This window comes from Eurypyga helias, unplaced genomic scaffold (genome assembly GCF_000690775.1).
Source record: "Eurypyga helias isolate BGI_N326 unplaced genomic scaffold, ASM69077v1 scaffold4950, whole genome shotgun sequence".
Classification (NCBI taxonomy): Eukaryota; Metazoa; Chordata; class Aves; order Eurypygiformes; family Eurypygidae; genus Eurypyga; species Eurypyga helias.
This window is the reverse complement of record NW_010227479.1, coordinates 69467-92810: the sequence shown is the minus strand read 5'-3', so window position 1 is coordinate 92810 and position 23344 is coordinate 69467. Positions and strand designations below refer to the sequence as shown.

General features: G+C 42.4%; 1 protein-coding gene across 1 annotated transcript in view; it reads right to left on the bottom strand.

Annotated features, from left to right (window-relative positions):
• Window positions 1-6555: 6555 nt before the first annotated feature.
• The window catches only part of LOC104513060 (transcription factor SOX-5-like), an 85806-nt gene continuing 69017 nt past the window's right edge, over window positions 6556-23344 (bottom strand). The window contains exon 3 of the mRNA XM_010156290.1: window positions 6556-6727. Within this exon, the coding sequence (XP_010154592.1) occupies window positions 6699-6727 (29 nt within the window). The 3' untranslated portion in view covers window positions 6556-6698. The remainder of the gene's footprint in view (window positions 6728-23344) is intronic.

Below are 23344 nucleotides of genomic sequence, written 5' to 3'. Positions count from 1 at the left end.
AGTCCCCCGGCGAAGGGCTGGCGTTCCACAGGAGCATCCCTGCAACCCGACTCCGCCGGGGACTCCGGGAGAGCCGCGCCAAACAAGCGCGGAATAAATGGATGCGATGGATGGGATCGGTGACGGCGGTTCTGCGGGAATGGTAAAGATCTCCGTAGGAAATCACCGTCGGAGATGCGAAAGGCCAAATGGCAAAATCCCAATAGTAACAACGCATCTGTTCATTAACGTGCGAATATGAGTAATATGAAAATTTAACACAATTATAAGCCCCTCAGCAATCCTAATGGCATAAAATAGATTGTGGTGATCTAATCAGCGTTTCCCCTGTTGAAACACTGTATGTGAACTATTTAAAATAATATCATATAGATTTTTTTCCCTATAAAAACCCCCACGTAATCATATTTAACTGATGTACTAACTTAGTTTCAAACCTCTCTTGACCTGAACTGCAATTTTCATCTAAGGCACTTCAACAGCATTTTGATACAGAATCAGCAAATAATTGTCCTTCTGCTAATACTTAAAAAGAACTTTAATTCTGAAAGACAATAGCTTCCCCACCCCTATAGCTTTATAGAGCTAAAGAGCTATATTAAATTACAGCTTGTTTAATTCTATTACATACCATGTTAACATATTGTACTTACATAAAATATGCTATTCATATACTCCACCTATCACATTTCAGTAACTGCTTGTGAAATACATTATGCACCGTATCTTGGAAACATTTATTATGTCATTTATGTACCCCATTAAAAAAAGATTTGAAATTTACACATCTTAAATAAAAATAACTGTTTAAAAGGTTACAACTGTAGAGCTTTCATGAAGTATACAGAAACAGTCATCTTTTGTTCAGTTTGGGTTTTTTTAGGCTTCATTGGGAAGATGATGCTCTCAAATTAAGAAAAGAAATAAACACCGCATCTTGTTTGCCGAGTACTCCTTCTCTAGATTTATTAGAAAGTCAGTAAAACTTGTAATGCTTGCACATATATTGCGCAGCGTGAAATTGGGAAAGGTAGCCTGCGTTCAGGAACAGCTACTCCTAATCCCTACTCCAATGCTTACTCTCCTCTTGGATTCACCAAAACAACGTTGCTATAACCAAAATCTGAACTACATCAGGACAAACTTTGGATCTGCATCAGGACAACTATGTGTCACAACATGCTGTATTTGCATTTCCCATGAAGCAATACACAGTGCACGCTGCCGTCCTGGGTATCACGACTATTCAGAACATCTCCTAATTCCATTTTCAAGAGGCACCTGGATTAGCCCCACTGGAGCTGAGAAGACCCCTCTTTACCTATTTGCAGCGTAAATCCACACGGTAAACAAACTCCATCTACGCACAGCACCGTATGAATACACGTCCCAACGAGTTGTTCACGGGTTGTTTGTGAACAGCAATTCATTCATATTCGGGAAATGTTTTTGTTCCAGAAACACTATGGAAAGTGTGAAGTGTTGTTACAGAAAAGGATTACAGGTAGGGCACCAAAGAGAAACAGGAATCGTTAAGTAGATGTTGGCGAAGGGGAGACTGACTGAATTAACAGGGATACAAACCACTCCACAAAAATGATTTCTGCTGTCTCTATTCAGCACACTCATCAGTCACCAGCTCTTTCTAGAGATATCTTTCTTTTTCTTGTTGCACCCTTGCCTCTCGCTCGCATATGCTTCTCCTCACCACTGCGTACGGCAATGCCCGCTGGTGATGGCCCTCCGACTGTGCCAGCGGCACACGGGCTCCCCGGTGCCCCCCAGCCTCGCCGCCCTCCCTCCTGTGCCAAGCACCATCCAGACCGACTCCCTCATCGGCAACAACAAGACCTGGAGACCGATGCCAGCAGCCGGTAATTCTCACGCAGGCCTTCAGCACACGCAGCTACACCGCTTTCTCGGTGGGGCAACGGTCCCACATGAACCGTTCTCGTTTGCATGTACGAATGCACGTGTGTGTCGGTACGTGTTGGGCACACACGCGTACGTACGCGCCGGCAGTGCTGGAAGCATTTCAGTAAATTAACATAAAAGCGCTTTTTAACCTGACTTCTTGTATGCCAACTGCTCCTCTACTTCTGCATGTGATCTTTAAATATAGCTTCACTGACTTATTTGCTTAAAAGACAAAGTTTTCACAGCGAGGAAGGAGCGGTTTGTTCCCAGGAAGTGGCCAAGGCTACAAAGCCGTAGTAAGAGGCGCCACTTTCAGCGCTGGCTGGTAGACTTCTATTTAATTTAGTCTACTTCCAGAAGTTGCGTTATTTTTTGCAGACACTGTAACTCCCCTTTGGGAGTGACCTAATCCTACTGTCTGTTCAGTGGCAGCGCAGATGCATGCGTACCTGAACCTGCCTCGGCAGCCTCCCAAAAACGCAGTCCCACAGTGCAGCGTCCCCCTCCGGCCAAGCCACGCTGGTAGCTCTTTTCAATCCATGCTCCAGGGTCACAGTCCTGGAAATCCACTTATAAAAGCTTAGAATGGTCTTCACTGCCAAATCTCTTCCTATTACCTTTTTCTGCTCCTGGTGATTATTTACTAAAAGCAAACTCCAGTCTCATGCAGCTGCCGGCTTCCAGAGAAAGGAGCATAATTCCATCAGGCTGTAACAACGTGCAGGACGGGGAGTCTCCACATGAGGCACTTCCCGAAAAACCGTATTTGACGAGGAAAGGGGAGATCAAAGCTCTGACATTGTAAAGAAGAGACAACTATGATAAAAGGGAAGGAGGCTGACCTAAGCCAACCACAAATAAGAGGAAAATACCAGTCCTGGAGTTCTGCACCCTCCACTCGCATGGTGTATGGGTGTCCGAGCGTGGGTGCTCTCCCAAGGAGATGCCCAAACCGCTCCTTCCTCCATAACTACCGTGAACAGCTCTTGTCCTGGGATGAAAGACTCCTTAGAACAAAGTAAAAGAAAGACGTTTGGCCTCAGCAAGGATGATGACATGAAGTGTAGCAGAGTGGAGAGAAGCCAGGAGTTGCTCAATAACCAGCCAGACCACCAGACATTTCCTGCCAACACATGTCATTCCTAGAGGAAGGAGTATTTGGTCGGCACAAATGATCATGAATAAACTTCAGCATTGGCTGATATACCTTCCACTTCTGGCAAGCACCTTCCTTTCTGTTATGAAAGAGCTGGCAAATACCCTCCATCCATTATTCACCCTTTTCTTCTGCTGCGGCCATAAATACGTTACACCTGTTGGCCACAGTTCCCCTCACCGTTGCTTCAACCCTCACCTACCAACGCGTCACCCCACTGGCACTCTGTTCTGAGCTCCCCCACCACAACAAACCCTTTCTGGTTTACACCAGGAAACAAGATTAAGGGCAGATTTCCACTCTTCCTTGAAAAAAGGAGACAAGCACATATAGAGACCCAAGAAATTTCTCTTTTTATGCATCCGTTTTTCGTTACGAAGGTCTTACCTACGCAAAATCAGAAACAATTTTCATAGCAAAGAAAAGAAAGCAACTACTATGAAGAAATGGTTGGTATCAGCAGGTTACATAGACATGCAGCATCTGCATACACATATGGTTCTCCATCAACAGAATCATGCTTTTAGGGAACTACTTGCAGCTAGGCAAGACACTATGAATCATGAGCAGGCACAACACAGAATGTATTTAAATTTGGAAATCAAAGACCACACAACATACATTTTTTTCTCTTGCCTTCCAGGAAGTACTGTGATTTTTCACCAGTCTAAACGCATTTTAATCTTTTGGAGAAGACACTAGGAACCACCTCTTTAAATGTAAATACTTTCAAATGTAGGACAGAGCTGCTCAGATGCGATAACCAAAAACGTGGTGCTAAGTGAAATACTACCTGGGGATTCTCTGACTGGACACAAAATAGCGCGCTGTTAGGTTCTTTGGTATTACTTATTTTTTATATGCAAAATGTCTTTTGGTCTTTGGGCACAAAATGACAGAGCCAAACGAAATATTCAGCTTTTGATGAGATATTAGGAGGCGACGGTGCTCTGGCCAGCACATCATAGTATGACTCTTACTACACCACTCCATCACAACCACTGTGCAGAAAACAGCTGGGCTACATATGTCCATGGGTGGCTTCCAAACCTACTAAAAAGCTCCCTTCTCTGGCAGGGATAACCAGCCTTCCTGCTCTTGGCATCTCCAGTCCCACCCCAGCCACATGTCAGCTCCCACGGCGTTTTATTTCAGAGGACAAAATCAACTTCTGTATCCACAGGTGACCGTGGTTACCTGTGGCGCACAACGACATCAGGTTACCACAGAATTTTGGTTGCACATATTCTCCCATAATACTGCAACAGTTGTGTTCAGGTGCTGGCTCTCTTTTGCAATATCCACCATGCTGCATTAATGAAGCATACACTATATGAATTACAAGACATTTTTATTGCGATTTCTGGCACAAGAGTACTACTTGTTGTGCTAAAAAAAATAACTTACATAGCCAGAAGAGGTTCCATAGCACAATAAATAAATTATTCAAGATTTTTAAATCAAAATCAGTAATCTAGGAATGCCACTAAACCCATGATTTTACTCTTATCTACAAATACACAAGCAGTTATTTTTACAACTGCTCACCAACGCATACTGCCAGACTTACAAGAAAGTTACCTAAAAACACAAGGGCGATTATTAGGAAGAAAAGGTTAGAGTAGTCTTTAGATACACTATACTTCCAGTTGTTGAACTAATTATCCCTTGGGATGTAAGCGAGGAGCCAGCAAACCACAGCACAAGGCAGGAATACATGGCGAAGCAGGATAGGGGGAGGGCACGGGGACTTCTTAAGCTAGGTTTGAGGCCAAAACCAGCATCTCGTTCAACTACACCCTCAGGAACAGTCAGGCTATTGTCTGATTTTTTTATAGTTTCCATCACCTGAATGCACTGGCAGTTGCACCGTTAACTGTGCGCTTTTCAGGCTGCCTTGTCTCAACAAATGGTCACCTCACTCGTTCGCTCCAGGAGCAGTGTCACACTCCATCATACGACACGTACGATGCAAAGAAATCAAGCCTGTCACGTCATACCTTCTGCCAGTCCTTCAGTCTGCCAGTCCTTCAATCTCCCAGCAGCAGAGTCTATGTTCAGTTGGGGGTTACGTAGGCAACAGTCAAGATTTTCTCATCTTCCGTCCCCTTTTCGGGAATACAGCTTCAGGACAGTCTGCTTTCAGAACGTGAAAAATTCACGTATTTCTAAAAGTCTGTCTGTCATCCACTCTTTTAGATTGGCAATGTCTACGTCAATAAAATGTCCACGAAGCCCTCCCCGAGTCCTGCATACACGACAAAACCACCTCTCCCACGAACACGGCGTTGAGTCAGGGAACAAACCTGCATCCCCGCACTCACCACAGAACAACAGGGAATTCCAGCTCCACCTCTGTTATTTCCAGCATGCTAACTTGAAGGGTACATACCTCACCGCCTCACGTACCTTAGTGACAACAGGCCCCCATCAAGGCTACGACGTGTGTCTTGATTACCCTCTGAACAATCACCATCGAGGGTCAAAAGCTGCTGTACGATAATTTTCACCTGTTGCACTGTCGTGGGGGTGGCATTCCTATTTGGGTGCCATGGCTCCCGGAGAGTGGCATGCTCCACTCACACCTCCACGAAGGAATCTGGCCTTCCACATCAAGCCTGGAGCCGCTGCGGGCTGCCTCAGGTTTGTATGCAGACGGGGCTGCGTTACTTGCAGGATACCCCCAAACCCACTCCAGCCTAATTATTCTGAAAACAACACTGGAACAGCATGGTTTCTAGCCGCTGCTCAGTCACCCTCCATCTAAATCCTTGTCCTTGCAAATACACAGTAGGATATGGCCGGTTCAAGGCTTGATTCAAACTCTGCCTTTCCCATTCCTGCGGCAGAGCGGCCGTGTCCCCCAGAGAAGGGCAGGCTGAGGCACTGTGAATGGCACTGGATGCCATGCACAGGACAATATATCTTTTGTCACTGAAATTTGTTGGGACTCAGTGCTCTGGATTCCCAAAGGCATTCAGGAACACAAATCTCATTCTGGAAAGGAATTAGGCTCCGACTGCCTTTGGAGATCCAGGCCAGTGAGTTGGCCGAAAGAGCTGAACGTGAACACATTCTGCCAAATGCGGCATTTCACTGGCACAACGGTTGCTGGAACGTCTCTTTCAGCATACACAATCTTTAGAATGATCCCAAGTCCCTGCTTCCACCGCCTTCTTCATCCCTAATTAAATTAAGAGGCAAGAACGAAGCAAGTTATTTAACCTTACCAAACGAAGCAAGTTACTTAACCTTACCAAACTTAAAAAAATAAGTTCAACTTTAAAAATGTTCCATATACTTTCCTGATACACAAAAAATAAATTGATACACGAAACAGAGTAACTCACTTTCAAACACCCGAGCAGCAGCCTTTTCCTTTTTCATTGATGTTACAATTACACCAGTAGGAATCCTTATGAAAAGAAGGGCAACCGTAAAATAAAATAAAAAAAGAAAAAACACCTCTCCTACGCATGAAAAAAGAGAATTTTGTTTTAACCTATGTTCTTCAACTTTTTAATGCCTCTTTAATTCCAGGCATCTCTAAATGAAAGAAGGAATTGATTTTCTCAGGAGTGGTCCACCCGGCAAAAAAACCTGCGTCAGTTGACAGAAGGAGGCACTATACCAAGCCTGAGCTCCACTGAAATCCTGAAACCACAAAGATGTTTTAATATTTCCAGAGACTATTTCAAGAGTAACAACATAAAAACAGAGACATCTGGAATTAAATACCATTAAATTTCACTTCAGCTTTATTTTTCTGTCTCAGTTGGACACAGATACTCCACTGAAATACATATTCCCCTGAAATCCATTTCGGTATTAGTGCTACCAACAGAGCCAGTTTCTAATTAAAGGGCCGTAATATCTTGTTAATATTAACAGAGGGCAATGTTTTTGCTCTGCTAATTTTTTACCTCTTCAGCACATCCTTAATAAGCAAGAGGGCTTAAAAAAAGCATTCAACGAGATGACTATACACTGACTTTTTATGGGTATTGACACATCATTAACGATGTTCTCCGTCGAAGGATAAATCTAGATCTTTTGTGCTGACCTGTCTCTTTTTAAGTAATTAAATGCTTTCTTGAAAAAATCCTAAAACAAAATCCCAAGAGAGCCAAAAAAGTATATAGTCTAAATAATTGTAAAACGTAAATTTAGAACAACAGTGTTTGGCTAGAATTTCAAGGAAAATCCTTCTGAGGCAAAACCACTCCACTTCTCAAATCCTAAACTCGGCGGCAACAATGTAACCCTTCACATACAGTTATTACAGCTTTTTTACCTGAAAATCTCAAAGGAACTTTTTAGAAACAGGGCCAAAAAAAAAAAAGACTCCTGAAGTGCTTATAATTTTTCTTGAAATGACAAAAGCCATGACTGTGTGATGAAGCTGAGGGGACAATTTTTGCAGCAGCCTATCTTTCAGCCCGTGCCACAGCCATTTCTGCCCAACACCAGAAAGAATGCTGCTCTGGCCTCCAGCTGCCACGGGAGCTGTAGATACCCGGAGCTCCCCACCTCTGGGCCTTCCTTACCTGTCACCTGTACCTTGCCCAAGGGGGACGAGGAGCCTTATTTGCCGACGCAAGAGAGCGATAAATAAAAAAAACAAGGAGAAAAGTGAAAGCAGCACTGTTGTCACAAAGGCACAACTTCGGGTGCCGAGGCCTGGTTGGGGATTCGGGGTTGGTTTGCGTTGTCTATCGCTGCTCTCGGAAATGGGCACACAGGGCGCTGTTGTCCCCATCCGGCAGCCCTGCCTGCTCCGGGCTCCGCCGGTGCGCGTCGGGGAAGAGCTGGGGGGCCGGGGCTGGGCAGGGAAGAGCCTCCCTCCCAAATGGAAGCCACCAAACGTCCTGCTGCAGCTGCACCGAAGTGCACGTTACTGAACTAATCAGCGGCTTCCACCCTCCTCCCCCACCCTCATATTTTTTTCCCTCTTTTTTTTTTTGACAGCTGTCTTCCTATCTTCCCAACAGGTGCTATTAGGCCCTGAACAATGGCGAAGGCTTTTAAGCCACTGCTGTTGACAAGTGAAAGGGAACAACAAATGGCTCGGTAGTGCTCTTCTCCCCGGGTCACTCAACCAATGGTAATAGTTATTATTTTTATTTATTAGCTCTGCGGCACTGTCCTCCATTGTACCTCCTCCAACCTCCCCTTTCCGTGACAGCAAGGAGCTTTTTAACTTTTAATAAAAATGGGCGAGCGCTTAGCTCCTGAGCTGGCTCTTTCTGTAAAGTGCACAGCTAATGAATGTTGTCCATTTAGGTCTGGATAATTTATGATGTCAGCGGAGCGGAGGTGGGGAGGGCTGGATCCAGATACGGCCATTAGTTACACGGCCAGGAGTGACAGCGAGAGTAAGGGGAGGTGGAAGTTGGATAGAAAGAAGAGGCCCTCCCCCCCGCCAAACCAGTATTTGTTTTTGCAGGATAATTACAAGGTTAGGCGATAAATAAGACATTCCCTCTCTTGAGGTTAACATAATTTTTCTTTACCCTTCTTAGCCTTTCACCGACCGTAGAATAATCTTCTTCAGAGAACAATGGCAGCTGGAAGGAAAGTTCAATTTTCCCTTAAACAAAAGTGACTGCACCCATTTAAATGATCTACCTGTTACCACTAGGAGAAAAAAAAAAGTACCAAAATGTTTTCTGGTCCCAGTAATGAATACGCACATTCGTACACATGCAGTTACTAGTTGAGGTTACTCAATTAATAAACTGCATACAACAGCTAAGCTCCATCAAATGCAAACCCTGTATTGCCACCGTCCCGGCAAACCAGGTAAATGACGTAGGCAAATCAAGCAATTCCATGTCCAAACAAAATCAGTAAACCAGCAAGCAAGTTTAATGCTAAAACCCATCAAAATATTGACATACGATGGAACTGGTTGGTTTAGAGTCATATGTTACCCATCAAATTGAGGTAAGAGCATGTACATCTTTTGATCATCTGGACCTAATTACTTAAACTATAACTTGACATAATTGCGGAGTGAAAGGGCTACAGTCATCAGATTGTGTGCGCTTCCTAGAGTAAATGTGTACTGTTATAATTGGAACCTAATGGTAACATTGAAAGAACCATAAAATACTCATTTGTGATGTTAAAAAAACGATTTGAAGGATTTTAAAAATTGAAAATAGAAAACTGAAAAGGATATCCCCCTGAAACAACCAAGAAAACATATAGTAGGCTCGGATTTCTATTCTCTTTAAAAATATGACAGACTGTTGTACCACTGGAAGTGAGAATTAAAGCACATACGCCTGATGCTACACAACTACACATCCTGAACTCCTCTTGCACAACATATGTGAAACCAAAATCTCAATCAGATTGCCAGATGCCAGAAAGATATGAACAATAATAATAAAATAAATAAATAAAGGTATACGCTATAAATCAAAGCTTCTGAAGCACAGGTAGTTTCACGGTAAAGCAGACTGCTGGTTGTGATGTAAATGATATTTGCAATGGAGTGATTATGGCAAATTAAGTAGAAATTATTAAAGCTAGTGTCATCTTCGGACTTGCTTAAAATAATCTTCCAAGATTTGCACACAGGCTTCTCCACCGAAGTACAGCATTCCATCTGCCTTGACAACTTGTTCTGTTTGTTCTCACTTGTCTCCATTCATGAATTTTTTGGACTCCGTTATTTTCAGCGTAAATAGGGAGAGGAAATACTTTGGGCTTCCTTTTGATCGAGCCTTTTTCTTTCTGAGTTAGGGAATAACATTGAGATACATGGGTGGTTCAGCCATGTAACGGCTGCGACAGGTAATCCCCAAATAAGGGAGGAGAGCTCGGAGAACGTGTTATGCACAGCGTGCCAACATAATGGTTCTAGACAAGGGGAAGGGAAAGTCAGAAGGTAGAAGCAGAAAAGTCAAAGAAGGAAAAAGAAAAGAGAGACAAAGAAAACAATGCTGAGAACAAGGAAAGAACAAGACTAAGGAAGGGAACTCGTTTGTCAAAATCCAAAATTACACAATGCGCTGAAGGAGTAGCAGAGTCAGGGCAACTCTGCAGCCACTCCTTGGCCGAAAATGGTCACAAACACCGAGCTCCCCCACGCCCCAGCCATCCAAAAGATAACTGCAGCAGCAGGCATCCAAAAGATAACTGCAGCAGCCTGGGAGAGGAGGTGAACTTCTCTATCAGAAAAGACAATGGGATTTAGACTCAAGCACCAACTATGCTTTCAAATCAATGCCAGCACTCTAAAGGGACAAAATCTTACTTCTTTTTTATCAGAATCTTACTCATACCCTGCAGCAGAACTTTTTTAGACTATTTTAGAAAACTTAAGACTTTTTCCATTCACCTCAGGATGATACAACTTCCTCTGCAAATAGTTGTCAAGTTCCACAAGAAAGGTATCTGCATCCAGGATGGCTTCATGAATGACCAAGGACCAGTAAGGTGAATGCAGGGCAGGAACAGAATAACTTCCCAAGAATTAAGGTCGTTCACTGAGCGACTCGTTACACAATGATGACAATCAAGAGACACTACATTTTCCTCCATAAAAAGCGCACAGACCCCAGAAATACGAAGAACATCAACCTTTCCTCCGATGAAGGGAAGTTAACTTCAAAACCAGAAACAGTCCCCTCACATCGGTGCTACCAATCTCATCAACTGCCACCCAGAGTTAGCCTTCTCCCACTTTGTCCAACAAACTTCTTGTTCTGCAAGCTAACTTGTTCCATCGAAAAACAAGGGAGGAGTAGGTGTACTCGTCCTCTCCAATTTCTCAAACTACCTGTTTCAGGAGGCATGCCCCTAGTGCTTGGGGCTGACTAAAATGAGGTCTTTCTCCTAAACAAAACCAAGATTTTTTGCTACTCCAAAGCATTTGCCTGTATAGTCCCAAAATATCAGTGAAGAAGAGGCTTGAACTGAACTGAAGAGGATGAGGAAGTTTTTCAGCTGAAGAAAGAACCGTTGGAAGAGCCCACCTCCTCTGCAGCATCTGCAGTTCAGGATCCTAATCATCCTTTGCTTCTTAGGTGTGGTGATAGAGACGTCTGACTTCTGCTGCGGACGAGCAGAAAGCTGCACCATGTTTTTCATACAGAAACCTGGTACCAGTGATCTTCACAGCTGTGTTCTCTTGTCCTGATTATTTCTACCTTCTGTGGTTACAAAAGGAACATAGCATCTTCTGAACAGCTTTGACTGGTACAGAAAGCAGCAAGTCACCTAGCTCAGCTACAGGGGTCTTGATGAATCTGAATTTCTAATCACTGTCCTGTCTCTCCTAAGACTCTGGCCTCATAGTCAAAACCCTCAGTGGGACCACATCTCCCTACTGAAAGAAAAAACAAACGCAGACTTCCCTCTATGACTGTGATCTCAAACACGGGCTCGCTTATAACGGAGTCAAGGAACAGGACGCAGGGATCGTAACGCGTCATCTGAGAATTACGGAGACAAATCCTTCTGAGGAGCTGGACCTATACTCAGGAACACAATCTTGCTAGATCTAAAAACAATCCTCCTGACAGGAAAAGTGGGTGCATCTTGGGAGTAATACCTCCTTCATATAAAGATCAAATCTCTAAATGAAGAGCATATTGGACCAAAGAACAGATCTGTGCACCAACCCAAAGAACAGATCTGTGCAGCTTTACTGCTGGGATTTCTGGCTTTGTCTTCTAGTGCCTTTTTCTTTGTGGGGTACCTCTGAACCTGGATTCTAACTATCTCCAAGCCCCTAAGAAACACAGTTCAATATTCATGTTTGCACTGAAATCACTTCAGTCAGAGAACTGGTGGTGCTGCTGTGAAAAAAGAAATCAATCCACGTTCACTATCAACTGTCCCTCAATTTTAATACTGACACATCTAACATATGTTAATGAACTCTGAATAATAACATTATCAAACTCTTATATGGAATCGTATCTTTGGCGATTGAATTTTGTGACCAACGTGACCTCGCATGTGTGGCACCCACCTCCCTTTGCAGACACAGCCCTCAAGAGTACACAGATTGTACACAGATTTATTTCGCATCTAGTGAGAGATGTTTGGAAAAAGAACCTCGCACAATTCAGTTTTTCTTTTCCAACCTTGAGATAAAGCTGGGACTGAAATCTTTTCTTTGAAACCTACCTCTCCCTGAAGAAGACAGAGAAGTCTTTGAATAAACACATATTAAACGTTTCTCTGCTACGCAGGTACGAGGGAGGGTCACACCAAATACGTGCAAGTACGTCAAGCACAGAGAAGGACCCAGAGTCAGTATCAAAAAGTGGGGTGGGGAAGCAGAGGGATGTGGGGCTCCTGTGGAGTGAGGCAAATGACAAGGGCACATTCCCAGATTGCTTGAGAACAGGGGGTCTGGGAAGGTGGGGTGTGGAGTAATTGCAGAATGGTGTAACAGGGAATTTAATAGATCAGAAAAGGCTGAATGGGATAACAGGCCCATTGTTCGGAAAGTTCTCTTTTGTGACCAGGCTTTACGAGAATGCCAGAGCAACAAATGACTTAATCCTGGGGGGATGCCATGGCGTAAATGAAAGCAGTCTATACCTTGAAAGCCGACGGAATAAATTTCTGTATCACATAACCACACTGATGACGGCAGCTTTCAGCAAAGTCTTAAGAGTTGCAATTGGCAAAAACCACACAATCGTGCCCTCCCATGTCCCCCTTTCCCGCTTCAATGGCATTTCCCAACATACTTGGGGGGTGGAGGGGGGAATAAGCCACATGGCTGACAAATAGACACGGTCAAATGCCACGTAAAATACAATGGTTACAGGGGAGAACAGAAGAGAAAGATTCCCTTCTCTCCTATATTCTAACCACCAAACGAAACTCAGAGCCTCCTGGTTAGATGAGCACAGCCATTAAGCACTACACCACCAATCACACAGCTTCCCGCTCCCTTGCTACAGGAACAGAAGTGCCTCAACCCAACCTCAGTGTAAATTGGAGGCTAACCTTCCAAGTCTCTCACAGAGCACCATATAGCTTTGGGAAACTTTCCCATTTGCCCATGTATTTCTCGAGCCTGTTATAGCAGGTGATGGAGCAGGAGGGTCCCGTCTAATTCCTGGTACCTCAGAGAGAGCATCTTTCCAGTTATTTCAATGCAAGCTGGATCAGGAATACAGGAAAGGCAGCCTAATCAAAAAAGGTCACACTCTAGGGCATAATACAGAATACATTAAGCCTAACCTTGAGAGGATGGCATGGTAGGTAGTGGGAAATGGAACAGTGCTAAAAATGGCACCATCACCTTTTCCTTTATGTATAACAGAAGAGCCAGGATATTCTTTGTTATATGGCCAGGGGCTTAAGGAAAATATAAAATGGCTGGTTTTCATAGGAAAGGTAGAAATATGCCATCCTCAATCAACTACAATACTCCTTCACCAAAATAATAGATTCTTATCTGGGGGGAAAAAATGGAAAAATGTAATGCCACCATCCCAAAATCAAACTTTTCCCAGATCTTTATGAAACAGCCTCTAAATCTGCAAGTTCCTACTATATCTAGATGGAACCTACTAGTGGGTTCTAAATTTGGCAATGGGAATTCTTCTGTTCTCAGAAAATCTTGTGAATGATATTAAATTCTAAAACGATTGATCGAGGAAAATTATTTTGCTCTCCAAGAATTCAGAGTTGAAGAAGTACAGCTCAGCTGTGATTTGTGGTTTACTTGGTAGGCAGTTTGCTGTACTTTTTATCCTTCTTCCCTCTCCCATTTACCTTGGCCAGATTAAAAAAAAATGGAACACCATAGGTGTGCACTGCTAAAGCACTCTGCACAAAATCTGGGTTTCTGCAAAGCCTTGATCTGAGTTTAATTGAATCACTTGTTTCCAGATATGTTTCAGATACTTTTCGTAAGTTTAAAACATATAAAAGCAGCTATTACCCCTTTGAACATTTCTAACTTGAAGAAAATAAAGGAAGTTTCCTCCATCCTATTTAAATTACATTTGGGTAGTTCTCTGTGGGGCTACTACAAAATCCTTCAAGCCCACTAGTATCTTAGCCACGTTAAATTAATGAGGCATCTCAAGCATTCACTCTTCCACAGAGGAGTGTAGACTCACCAGTCGGACACGTACAATTCACTACTTTGGAAACACTGACCTAAGGGAGACATCAGTGCATTATCCTTGCAGACAATATTGCATTGTAATGTAAAACACAGATAATACCTGGGAGATTGAGAAGATGAGGTGTATGTTGAGTGGATATTTCAGTGTCAGTAGGGATAGGCTCCAACGGACTTGGTGCAGTTCTCCTGCCCGCTAAACCATTCTAGATTCACCAGCACGCAAAACTTCATCCTTCTTCACACAAGCACCGCAAACACCCAAATTCTGCGAGTCCCTACTACAACGTGTTCCTGCTACTCCACACAATACTTCAATTAAGGCTGAGCTACATTAACTATGATTATCAAAACAATATATATTTCCATAATGCCACTTTTTCTCCACTGCTGTAACTCCTCTCTCCCAAAGCTGTGTTTATAATGAGATGGTGCGGTGTATTTTCCATTAAAAGCCTCGGCAGGAGTTTGTGCAGTTTTTCTCATGTATCACAACTTCAATACTCTTACTGCATTTGCTTCACAATAACCAGTCCATTTCCAAGTGATTAATTTTCTATTCTAAAACAATGCATTCCTTTCCCCTCTCATTTTGCTGGTGCGGGTTGGTTTTTTTTTTTTTTTCTTTCTTTTCTTACCAAAAGAAAAAAAAAATTCTTTTTCAATGACATCATGGTATAAAATTTTCAAAGCAGGTTTTAGCGGGAGATATGCAGATTGCTTTGAAAAGTTACCCTCATAAATAACAACAAAGTACTGAATTATCAAGGCTGTAACTCAGTCAAGAGGTGCTGTAACCATTTATATTATATGACCTCAGCAGAACCTCTTGATTGAATTGCAGCCTTTCATTAAATCGGGCACTCGGTATTATTTTCTCTGAACTAGAGTAAATCAGAATGGCAAAGAGCTTAGCCCCCAAGCCCATCTCTTTGTGATCTACAGGCATATAATTTTTAACCATTACCTCGATTTTACTTTGTAACTTAAAAAGACTGTGCATAATCTACTGTGTCAATAATGCCCTTCTCTCTGGAGTGGCATAGTTTGATGACATGACAAAAATAATACTGTGTAACCTAGGTACGCGTGGAAACTATAACGCTTGTAAGGGAACAAGTTGCCGCTGCTGAAAGCTGGAGAAAAGTGGGGAGAAAAGGGAGGGAAAAGGGAAAAGAGAAACTGTAGATTCATAGCACTGCAGATTCATTCACAAAAAGTTGGAAACCAAAAGGGACCATTAGCTCATCTAGGCTCATCGTCTATATATATTACTGAATATTCATTATTTCATCAACCAAAATCAAACCTTCTTCTGATTTATTTCTAACTACCATTTTACTAGAAGAGAAACAGCTGGCTTCTGAGTCAGGACATTCCATAAATATCTCCCTGCTTTTACTGGAAAGTTGTGTGTGTAGGGATGAGGGTGGAGGGAACCGGGGTACTTGTAACACTCTCTCTGTTCATCTCCAGCTGGCTTATACAATGCTGCCTCCATAACGGGAGAGACAACCTCCACACCAGCGGTTCTCAAACCAACCCGTGATGGCAACGGCAGCATTTTGGCACTTTTTATGGAGTGGGTCCACGCGGGAGCTCTTGTGCTGGCGCAAGCAGCCACCGCAGCGGGCCCGCAGGGATCGTTTCTCCAGCGCCTGCTTCCCAGGCTGCTCGGCACGGGTTGGGAGACAACTGCACCCGCAGGGGCGAGTGTTTTGAAAGGGAGGAGGGGAACGTCGCTTTGGATGTACGCTTTGTGTGTCTCACGTGATTGAAAAGAACCCAGTTTTTCCCCACGGTTCGTATCATACATTGGGAGAACATGGCGCTTTCCTTATCTGGCCAAAACTTTTCACAGCTTGCTTCAGTTTTCCTTATTGCTTGGACTTTGCCTCCTTTTCAAAGCCCCTACGTTTAGCTCGGTAAGAGAAAAGCTACAGTAAGTCCCTTTTCCTATTTTCTTATATTTGTGTAGCTGTTAGACATTTTGCAAAGGAGGGGAGTACCAGCCAGCCTTTCACAACAAAAGGGCTACTGTCACCGCGCCAGTCCCAGACATGGTGGAAACCAGCCCACAGGAAAAGGCCTGGCTCCAGTGTTAGGCCCCGGCCGAGTACAGTCACTGCATTCACTCAAATTGGCAACAGGTCTCAGTGTTCCTGGCTTTGAGCTGTGAACAAGGGTCGGGATTGAATAACCAATTATACAACCGCTGACTGAGTTTATCCAAGGTTTGCAAACTGCTATAATAGCCCAGTATTCACTGACTGTTTTATCCTTTTCCAGATATAGTGTCATATCTCCCCTTGTGCTCCATTTACATGTCACTTTATTACATACATCCATTAAAAAGGTTAATACAATGTCACAGTCAATGCCTAAATGTTGCCATTCAGCATCCTCGCCTTGCTCCCCGGGTACGTTTCATATAGGCGCATTTCTCTCCCCCTCTCCCGCGCGCTTGCTCGCGCGCTCACGCGCGCACGCACACACGCACTTTCCTGCTGCAAGTTAAATCAATTTGCTGTCAAGAATACAGAGCACTGCACGAACAAAACGGTAGCCAAGAGTCAACAGAGTAGAAACTGCACGCTCCCTAAAGTTGCCAGTCACGGTGAACGTATTGTACCGCTAGTGACGGGAATAACCTTTAAAACTCTGAAAGTTCAGATAATTACTTAAAATTGTAGACATTCTTGAGACTCCCTGAATCACCTGGGTCTCTTAAACTATCAGGAAAGTTCACTCACTGAAAAAGTCTTTTGAATGGCTTTTCTTACTTTCGGATAAATGTTGAACATACTAAAAATTGTTCTTCTCCGGTTTTTAACGCTTCCCAACTTGACCCCACCTATAACCCAGACGCGTAGGAGGCTGGAAAAGACGGTAAAAAAACAGAACCAAAATCCCCTACATCTTCCTGTGAATGACTGATGGAGATCTTGCTTAAAGTTGTGGGTTTTGGGTATTTTTTTTTTTTTTGTAGAAGACAAATGCAACAGATCATGTCTGGATACAAGTTTGTTTCTGAAAGCAATAAGAAAAGTAAATGACTCAAAATCTTCTAGAGGTCCATTTTTTGAGACAGTGGGATTCCTGTTACTCTTTTCATTTCTGTTACCTACTGCCCCATTAACACAAAAAGGTTTGAGAAAGCAAAGGAAAAAAGTTACCTTTTGATTTCATACTATAGAGCGTACAAAAGCTGTTTGGTTCAGGGTGAAGGTGTATTATCAGTGCTGTACCTCCAGGCACACACTCTTGTGAAGGGCTGTACAATAGCAACAGGAACGACTGCAGTTTGCCTACACAGTATCACTGCAAGAAGGTAGAACTTTTGAGCTGAGCAGTACAGCAGAGGATCTCCCATGGCACCACAGTAAAGCAACATCTATTTTACAAATTACAATTTGGTTCCTGATCACAAAAGCCCATTTTCATTTAACACTGTGGCTTTTTACAGGTAAGAATAGGGCAGTTTGGATAAAAGACTTTGATCCTGACAAGTAAAAAACTTGAGGCTATTTTTTTATTCTTCCTCACTTTCTTGAGGCTTGAGACTTCATCTTTTCAGTCCAGACCAATGTACTGAAGCACAACAAAACCACACCTATTTCTCTGGCAGGTCTGACCATGCCAGTCAATGGACACAAATCAAATGTTTTTTAAAAGACTACTTTTGTGGAATCTAGTTGCTTGTTTATAAATTACCACAATCAAGAAAAAGTGTACAAATACTTTGGTGTCATCTAAAGTGAAGGTTATATCAAGTCATCATTATGTGAAACCCGACTGCAGCAATGGAAAATGGAAGGTTTTTCCCAATATTCCCCACTTCAAAAGAACACGAAATATATCTATTGATGTAAACTGCACACCAGTCTTGAAAGGAACAAACTAATTCAGTCAAGAGAAAGTCATTCATGGAGGTAAGTCTTTCAAAAAATGTTTTGGTTGTTTTTTTTAAAAAACCTTCCCACAGATTTTGGATAATATGCATTTCCTCTCCGATGAGTGCTAAGGCACTATCACCAACCTCTGACACTTACACAGGCCATTGCATGTGATAGCACCAAACTGTGCTGCAGGGAGCTTAAATGATCTTAATTTCTCATTCCTCAGTTTGGGAATAGTCAGGGATATGTGAAGCAATGAGATGTCCTGTTAGAGAAGCACAGCAGCCCTGACTTAGTAAATGGAGAGACACCCCAACTTCATTTCTTTGAGTCTCAATAAAAAATGAAAATCTTCAAGAAGCTTTGTTACTCGATTTAGGATTCTACACAAGAAAATATAGCCCAAACCTATTTCCAATGAATCACATACCTAGCTAAAAGCCTGTATGTAAAGTTCTTTCTCTCATTCTTTTTTTTTTAATGTCATGCCTTTTGAAACTCGCACAATGCAACTGCCCACTTTTGCATCATAAAAGATCTGTAGGCACCACATTGTTCAGCTATCAGTAATAGACTCTTGATTGAGTTGGACTCTGAATGACACACAGTAGCAGCAAATGACAAAAAGAGAGACTGGAGAGAAACCCTCCCCTCAATTTACTCCAAACCAATTATCTGCCAGCTACGTGCACCATGAACTTCTATTAGAAACAAATGATATTAGCACTGTTTATGAAAGCTATGGCCAGTTGTCATCCAAAAACGTGAATTACCTCTGAACAGAAGAGAGGAATGGGACTATTATTTTGGCAAGTGGAGAGGCTGGTATTTTTCCTTGTTTCCTTCTCTTGTCTAATTGTTCTAAAGAAAAAAAAAAAATTGAGGCTAAATTTTGTTACCACAACTTCTTACAACTTCATAATCTGACTTTGTACTAGTCTAACTAAGCCTGAAGCAAGGAGCTTCACAATTATTTAGGGAAGAGCAACTCCGCTGAGGCCCTTTGGAAAAGGACATTCTTCAAACCCTGCCTTCTTCTTCCTGCTCATTCAAGCACAAAACTGAGAAAATGGGGCTGGAATTTTTATGGCCAAAACCAAAACAAGAAAACAGGACATGACACACCTTGGCAAGTTTACAGGCTTTCAGGGTGAGAAGGGTGCAAAACTGCATCATATTTGGACAAACGCTTGCAACAAAGAAAGGCCTGACATAAAAATATTGGTATAAAAAATGTTGGATTTTTGTTGTTGTTGTTGTTGTTGGGAAATGCTGAAAGTAAAAATTCCCACCTATCACCCCCTTTTTATTTACAAATTAGCACCGTGCAAGTGTCTGCAGCCCTGGTCACCACACAACACTCCCGGGCACACTGTTCTGTAGGATATAGCACACTGCGACACCTTAGCGTTACTGCAGCGACGTTAGGATCTCACGCATCAGAAGATGCTAGTCTACAGCCCTGTAACGTGCCTACAGCAGTCTGGCCTTCTCTACCTGAAGTACACTGAGAGTGCCTGAAAGATGGTAGGCCCTTCAAGTAAAACCATCCTGTTACTGATTTGTGGAGCAGTGTTTTCATTCCGCTGTTAGATGGCTTCTTGCAAACACTTCAGTCATGTGTAACGGCAGAAAGAGGACATAGTACAATACTTACTGATTGCTAACTAATATTTCTGTCTCCAACCTCAAAGGAACTCTCTCAACGGATGAATTTCAACAATTCAGATTTCATGAATTTGAACAGTAATCTACAAATGTTACTAGCCCAGTCTGTCACACAGCCCACAGATGCCGAAGGAGTGGCAAAAACTATCGAGTGACTGAAGTACTTTGTTACGGTATTAAAAAAAAACCAACCAAACAAAAAACAGCAAATACCAAAAAACCTTAAAAAATTAGTTTTACTCTCTTCTAAGTTTAGGGAGAAAATTTGCCTGGTTAAGTTTCCAACCTTCTCATCACTTTACCTCCCAAGACCTCTCTATTGTGATCACACAAATAATTTTCATTAATATTCCAAGTGAGCTATTAATTAATATCTAGCTATTCAATCCTTGACAGAAAAGAAGAATAAATCAGAGTTTGATTTACTGACTCCTTGAAATAGATTTTTAGAGGAACTAAAGAAACTCAGAGATTAGAACAAATTGTATCTTATGGAACTCATTCTTACGCTCACTCTGGAATTTTTCTATTTATAATTGTGCCTTTAGATATTCATGCTATTTCCCTGCCCTCATCAAAAGAGAAATAGAAAGAAGTAAATGTGAGGGTAAATTTTCTCAACGGTAAATTCTGATGGCCAGATGCCCTAATACAGCACGCTTTTATTTCTACTACAGCTCACTTCTTAGCCTTCTGTTAGCAACAGCCAGTTCTAAGGCAGGTCCAGTAATTGTAGCTTGCTAATTGGTTATTTCAGAGTGACATTATTCTTATATTCAAGAATCAGAATGCTACTGCTTTCATCAATCTTTGTTTAAAGAACCAAAGATATGAATTTCTACCTCTTCAATTTTGAGACTGCAGCGAAGTGCTGAATTGCCAGTGGTTGGTAGATAGCTTCTATTTCAAACACATATTTATCTGTGTTAGCTGCAAAATGATAGGGCTGTACAAGAAGTAAAGATTCACTTGTTTCATGTTCCTAATCTTCTGCTGAGTATCCCTTCATAACCTGACTATAAAGGGATGGATTTATTTGAATTTCATTTGTGATGTCATGCAGATATAAAAGCATTCCTAAATACATGAAATACAAGAAAATCTTTGAAAACTTTTCTCTCTGAACACACAATAGGTATAATGCAACAGCCAGCAGCAGTGAAATTTAGGAGAAATGTAACTTAAAATCTCTCAGACTATTAACATTTAAACCACCCTCAGTCATATTCATGTTGCTACATTTTCAAGTTATTTTCCCTTTACAAGAAACTAACTTTCTTTGATATTTTAAACCCCGACTTAGAGACTGTTTTACCCTCCCTCTGTCCAAGTGTTAACTGACTAATGGCTCTGCAGCTGTGGAAGAAAACATCTCTCATCTCCCCCAAGGTCCAGCACCTTCCATTTATGGGTAGAATGATTTCATTATGTTTTACCACTGCTGGCTGCCATATTTTTCCCTTAGCTCTCTCCCCAGCCCACTGCTAACTGTTATAAACCTCCGAAAGGATTTGGGAAGCTATCACTCAGAGCACCACTGAGCAAGAGCCAATCACCAAGGCAAGGGAAGCCTTCTTACCTAAACAAACCATTATCGGCTCATCTCATGTCTTTGTACTCTTTTTTTGCTATTACCTCACGGGATTAACTTTTATCTCTAATCTCTGCTCTGGCCAACTGTCAGGGAGCCTAAAAGCTGCCTGTCTTTTAATCTGTGTGTAATAATACTGCTGTTACCAACAGATAACTGTGAAACAACATGGAGGGAAGGAAAACACACAAACACACAAGGGCTGATTGTTAAAAACTGCTGCGCTAGCTCCTACCTGAAAGGAGAGCAAGATCACGTGTGATGTCCATATTCCATCCCCTTCATTTTCTCATTCACGATTTCCTTTTCAACCCAAACGCCATTGAAGTGCTTTAATTTGGGTGTTCTGTTCTTATTAACCAGTTTATCTGCTGTTCAACTCAACACGGCCAGGTTTCTAGGACTTTGAGAAAATCCTCATCTACTTACAACTTTCCATTAAACAAACAAAAACATCAGGATGGGGAACACGACAGAAGATGAAAAAGGTAAAGAAAATTAATGATCCTACTGTAAAGGGAGATATCTAAGGCTTCAAAACCAGTCAATGTTTTAAAACTTGCCTTGAAATAAATATGTCTCTTACTGGGTGGCGCGTTTACCAGCCAGTCCGGCTTTACTTTACTGGAAGTTAATTCTTTTATAAGCTCCCCCCACTACTACATTACACCATGTTTGGTAAAACAAGGCTAAGGCTGAAAGAAAAACAAAGACTACTTATGTCCAGTGTAGGGAAGCAGTACTCCCAGAATATGGGGTCTTGTGGGGTTAGAGCAGGGAGGCAAACCCTCATAAAAACTGCTCCTGTTAGGGGTGTTGGTGGCATTTTTTTCCCTAGATTTTATTAAAAGCTTATTAAAGTCACAGACAGGCCCTTTGATTTAAATCTCGTCCTTGAAAGAGTTTGAAAATCAACAGGGGAGAGGAATAAAGGAGGCATACCAAAAAAATCTCAGCAGGAGCACTATGGATACAGTATTTTAAGGGAGCGGTTGTAAGGACAGAAAGGATACCAGTCTTACATGGAATAGCAACAACAATTACACCAAGACTGCTAGTGATAAATTAATTTTTAACTGTTGCACCATGTAACTCCGAGGATTCCAGCTCAGTATCTTACTATAGCTCTAAAAACCTATAAACCAAACCAATATATCCCAATCACTCTCCTGATACAAAAACTTAAGAATTAGGCCTTGCACCAGACCTTGAACAACCAGCAAACTCAGACTTAGGGAAGCCAGGAGATGTAATCCAGCACACATCAACATTTCCTCCTGGCAGGTCCAAGACAATTATGCTGAGGGCTGTTACTCTGAGGATCCCAATTAGAACCGATCAGGCAGTTTAAGAGAGAATCACACCACTACCAAGCTCCTGTATAGTGCTTTTCATCGTTAGGTCTCCGTGCTTCACAGAAGAGGTCATTATCATTACAGCAGTAGTGTTGTAGCTGCCTAGTCTGTGGGTATATGGCTGAAGTAAGATCTGTAGGGGAAAGCAGCAAACTTCATTAGATCAGCTGATATCGACAATGTTTGCTTGCCCGTGTCAAATCTGATGGTGACTTTGTATGTCCCGATGGTTGCGTAGTTTTCCAACTTTAGTTGGAAAGACATCATTATGCCCAAGTGAGGAAAATATGGCAGAAAAAGAAATGGCTTGCCCAAGGTCACCCAAGAAGGCTCAGTGGTAGATCCAGGGTTTTCTGTTCTGGAGCTGAGCCAGGTGCCCAAATAATCAGGGCTTTCTGTCACTCTCTAGCACATGGTACAACTGGTCCTGGAAATGAATGCAAGGCCAAGGAAGGTGTCCAAACAAAGGTCCGGTGTGTCCTCTGTGGCTAATGTCATCCCGAAGAAATCAGAGGGGCATTCTGCAGGAGTGGCTGTCTTCTCTGTGGTGTCTGAATACCAGCCCGCTGCACAATGTGCTGTAATAATCTCAGTTACAAATCACAGTGACAGGGATTATAGTGGTAGGGTCCAGATATGAAAGGCAAG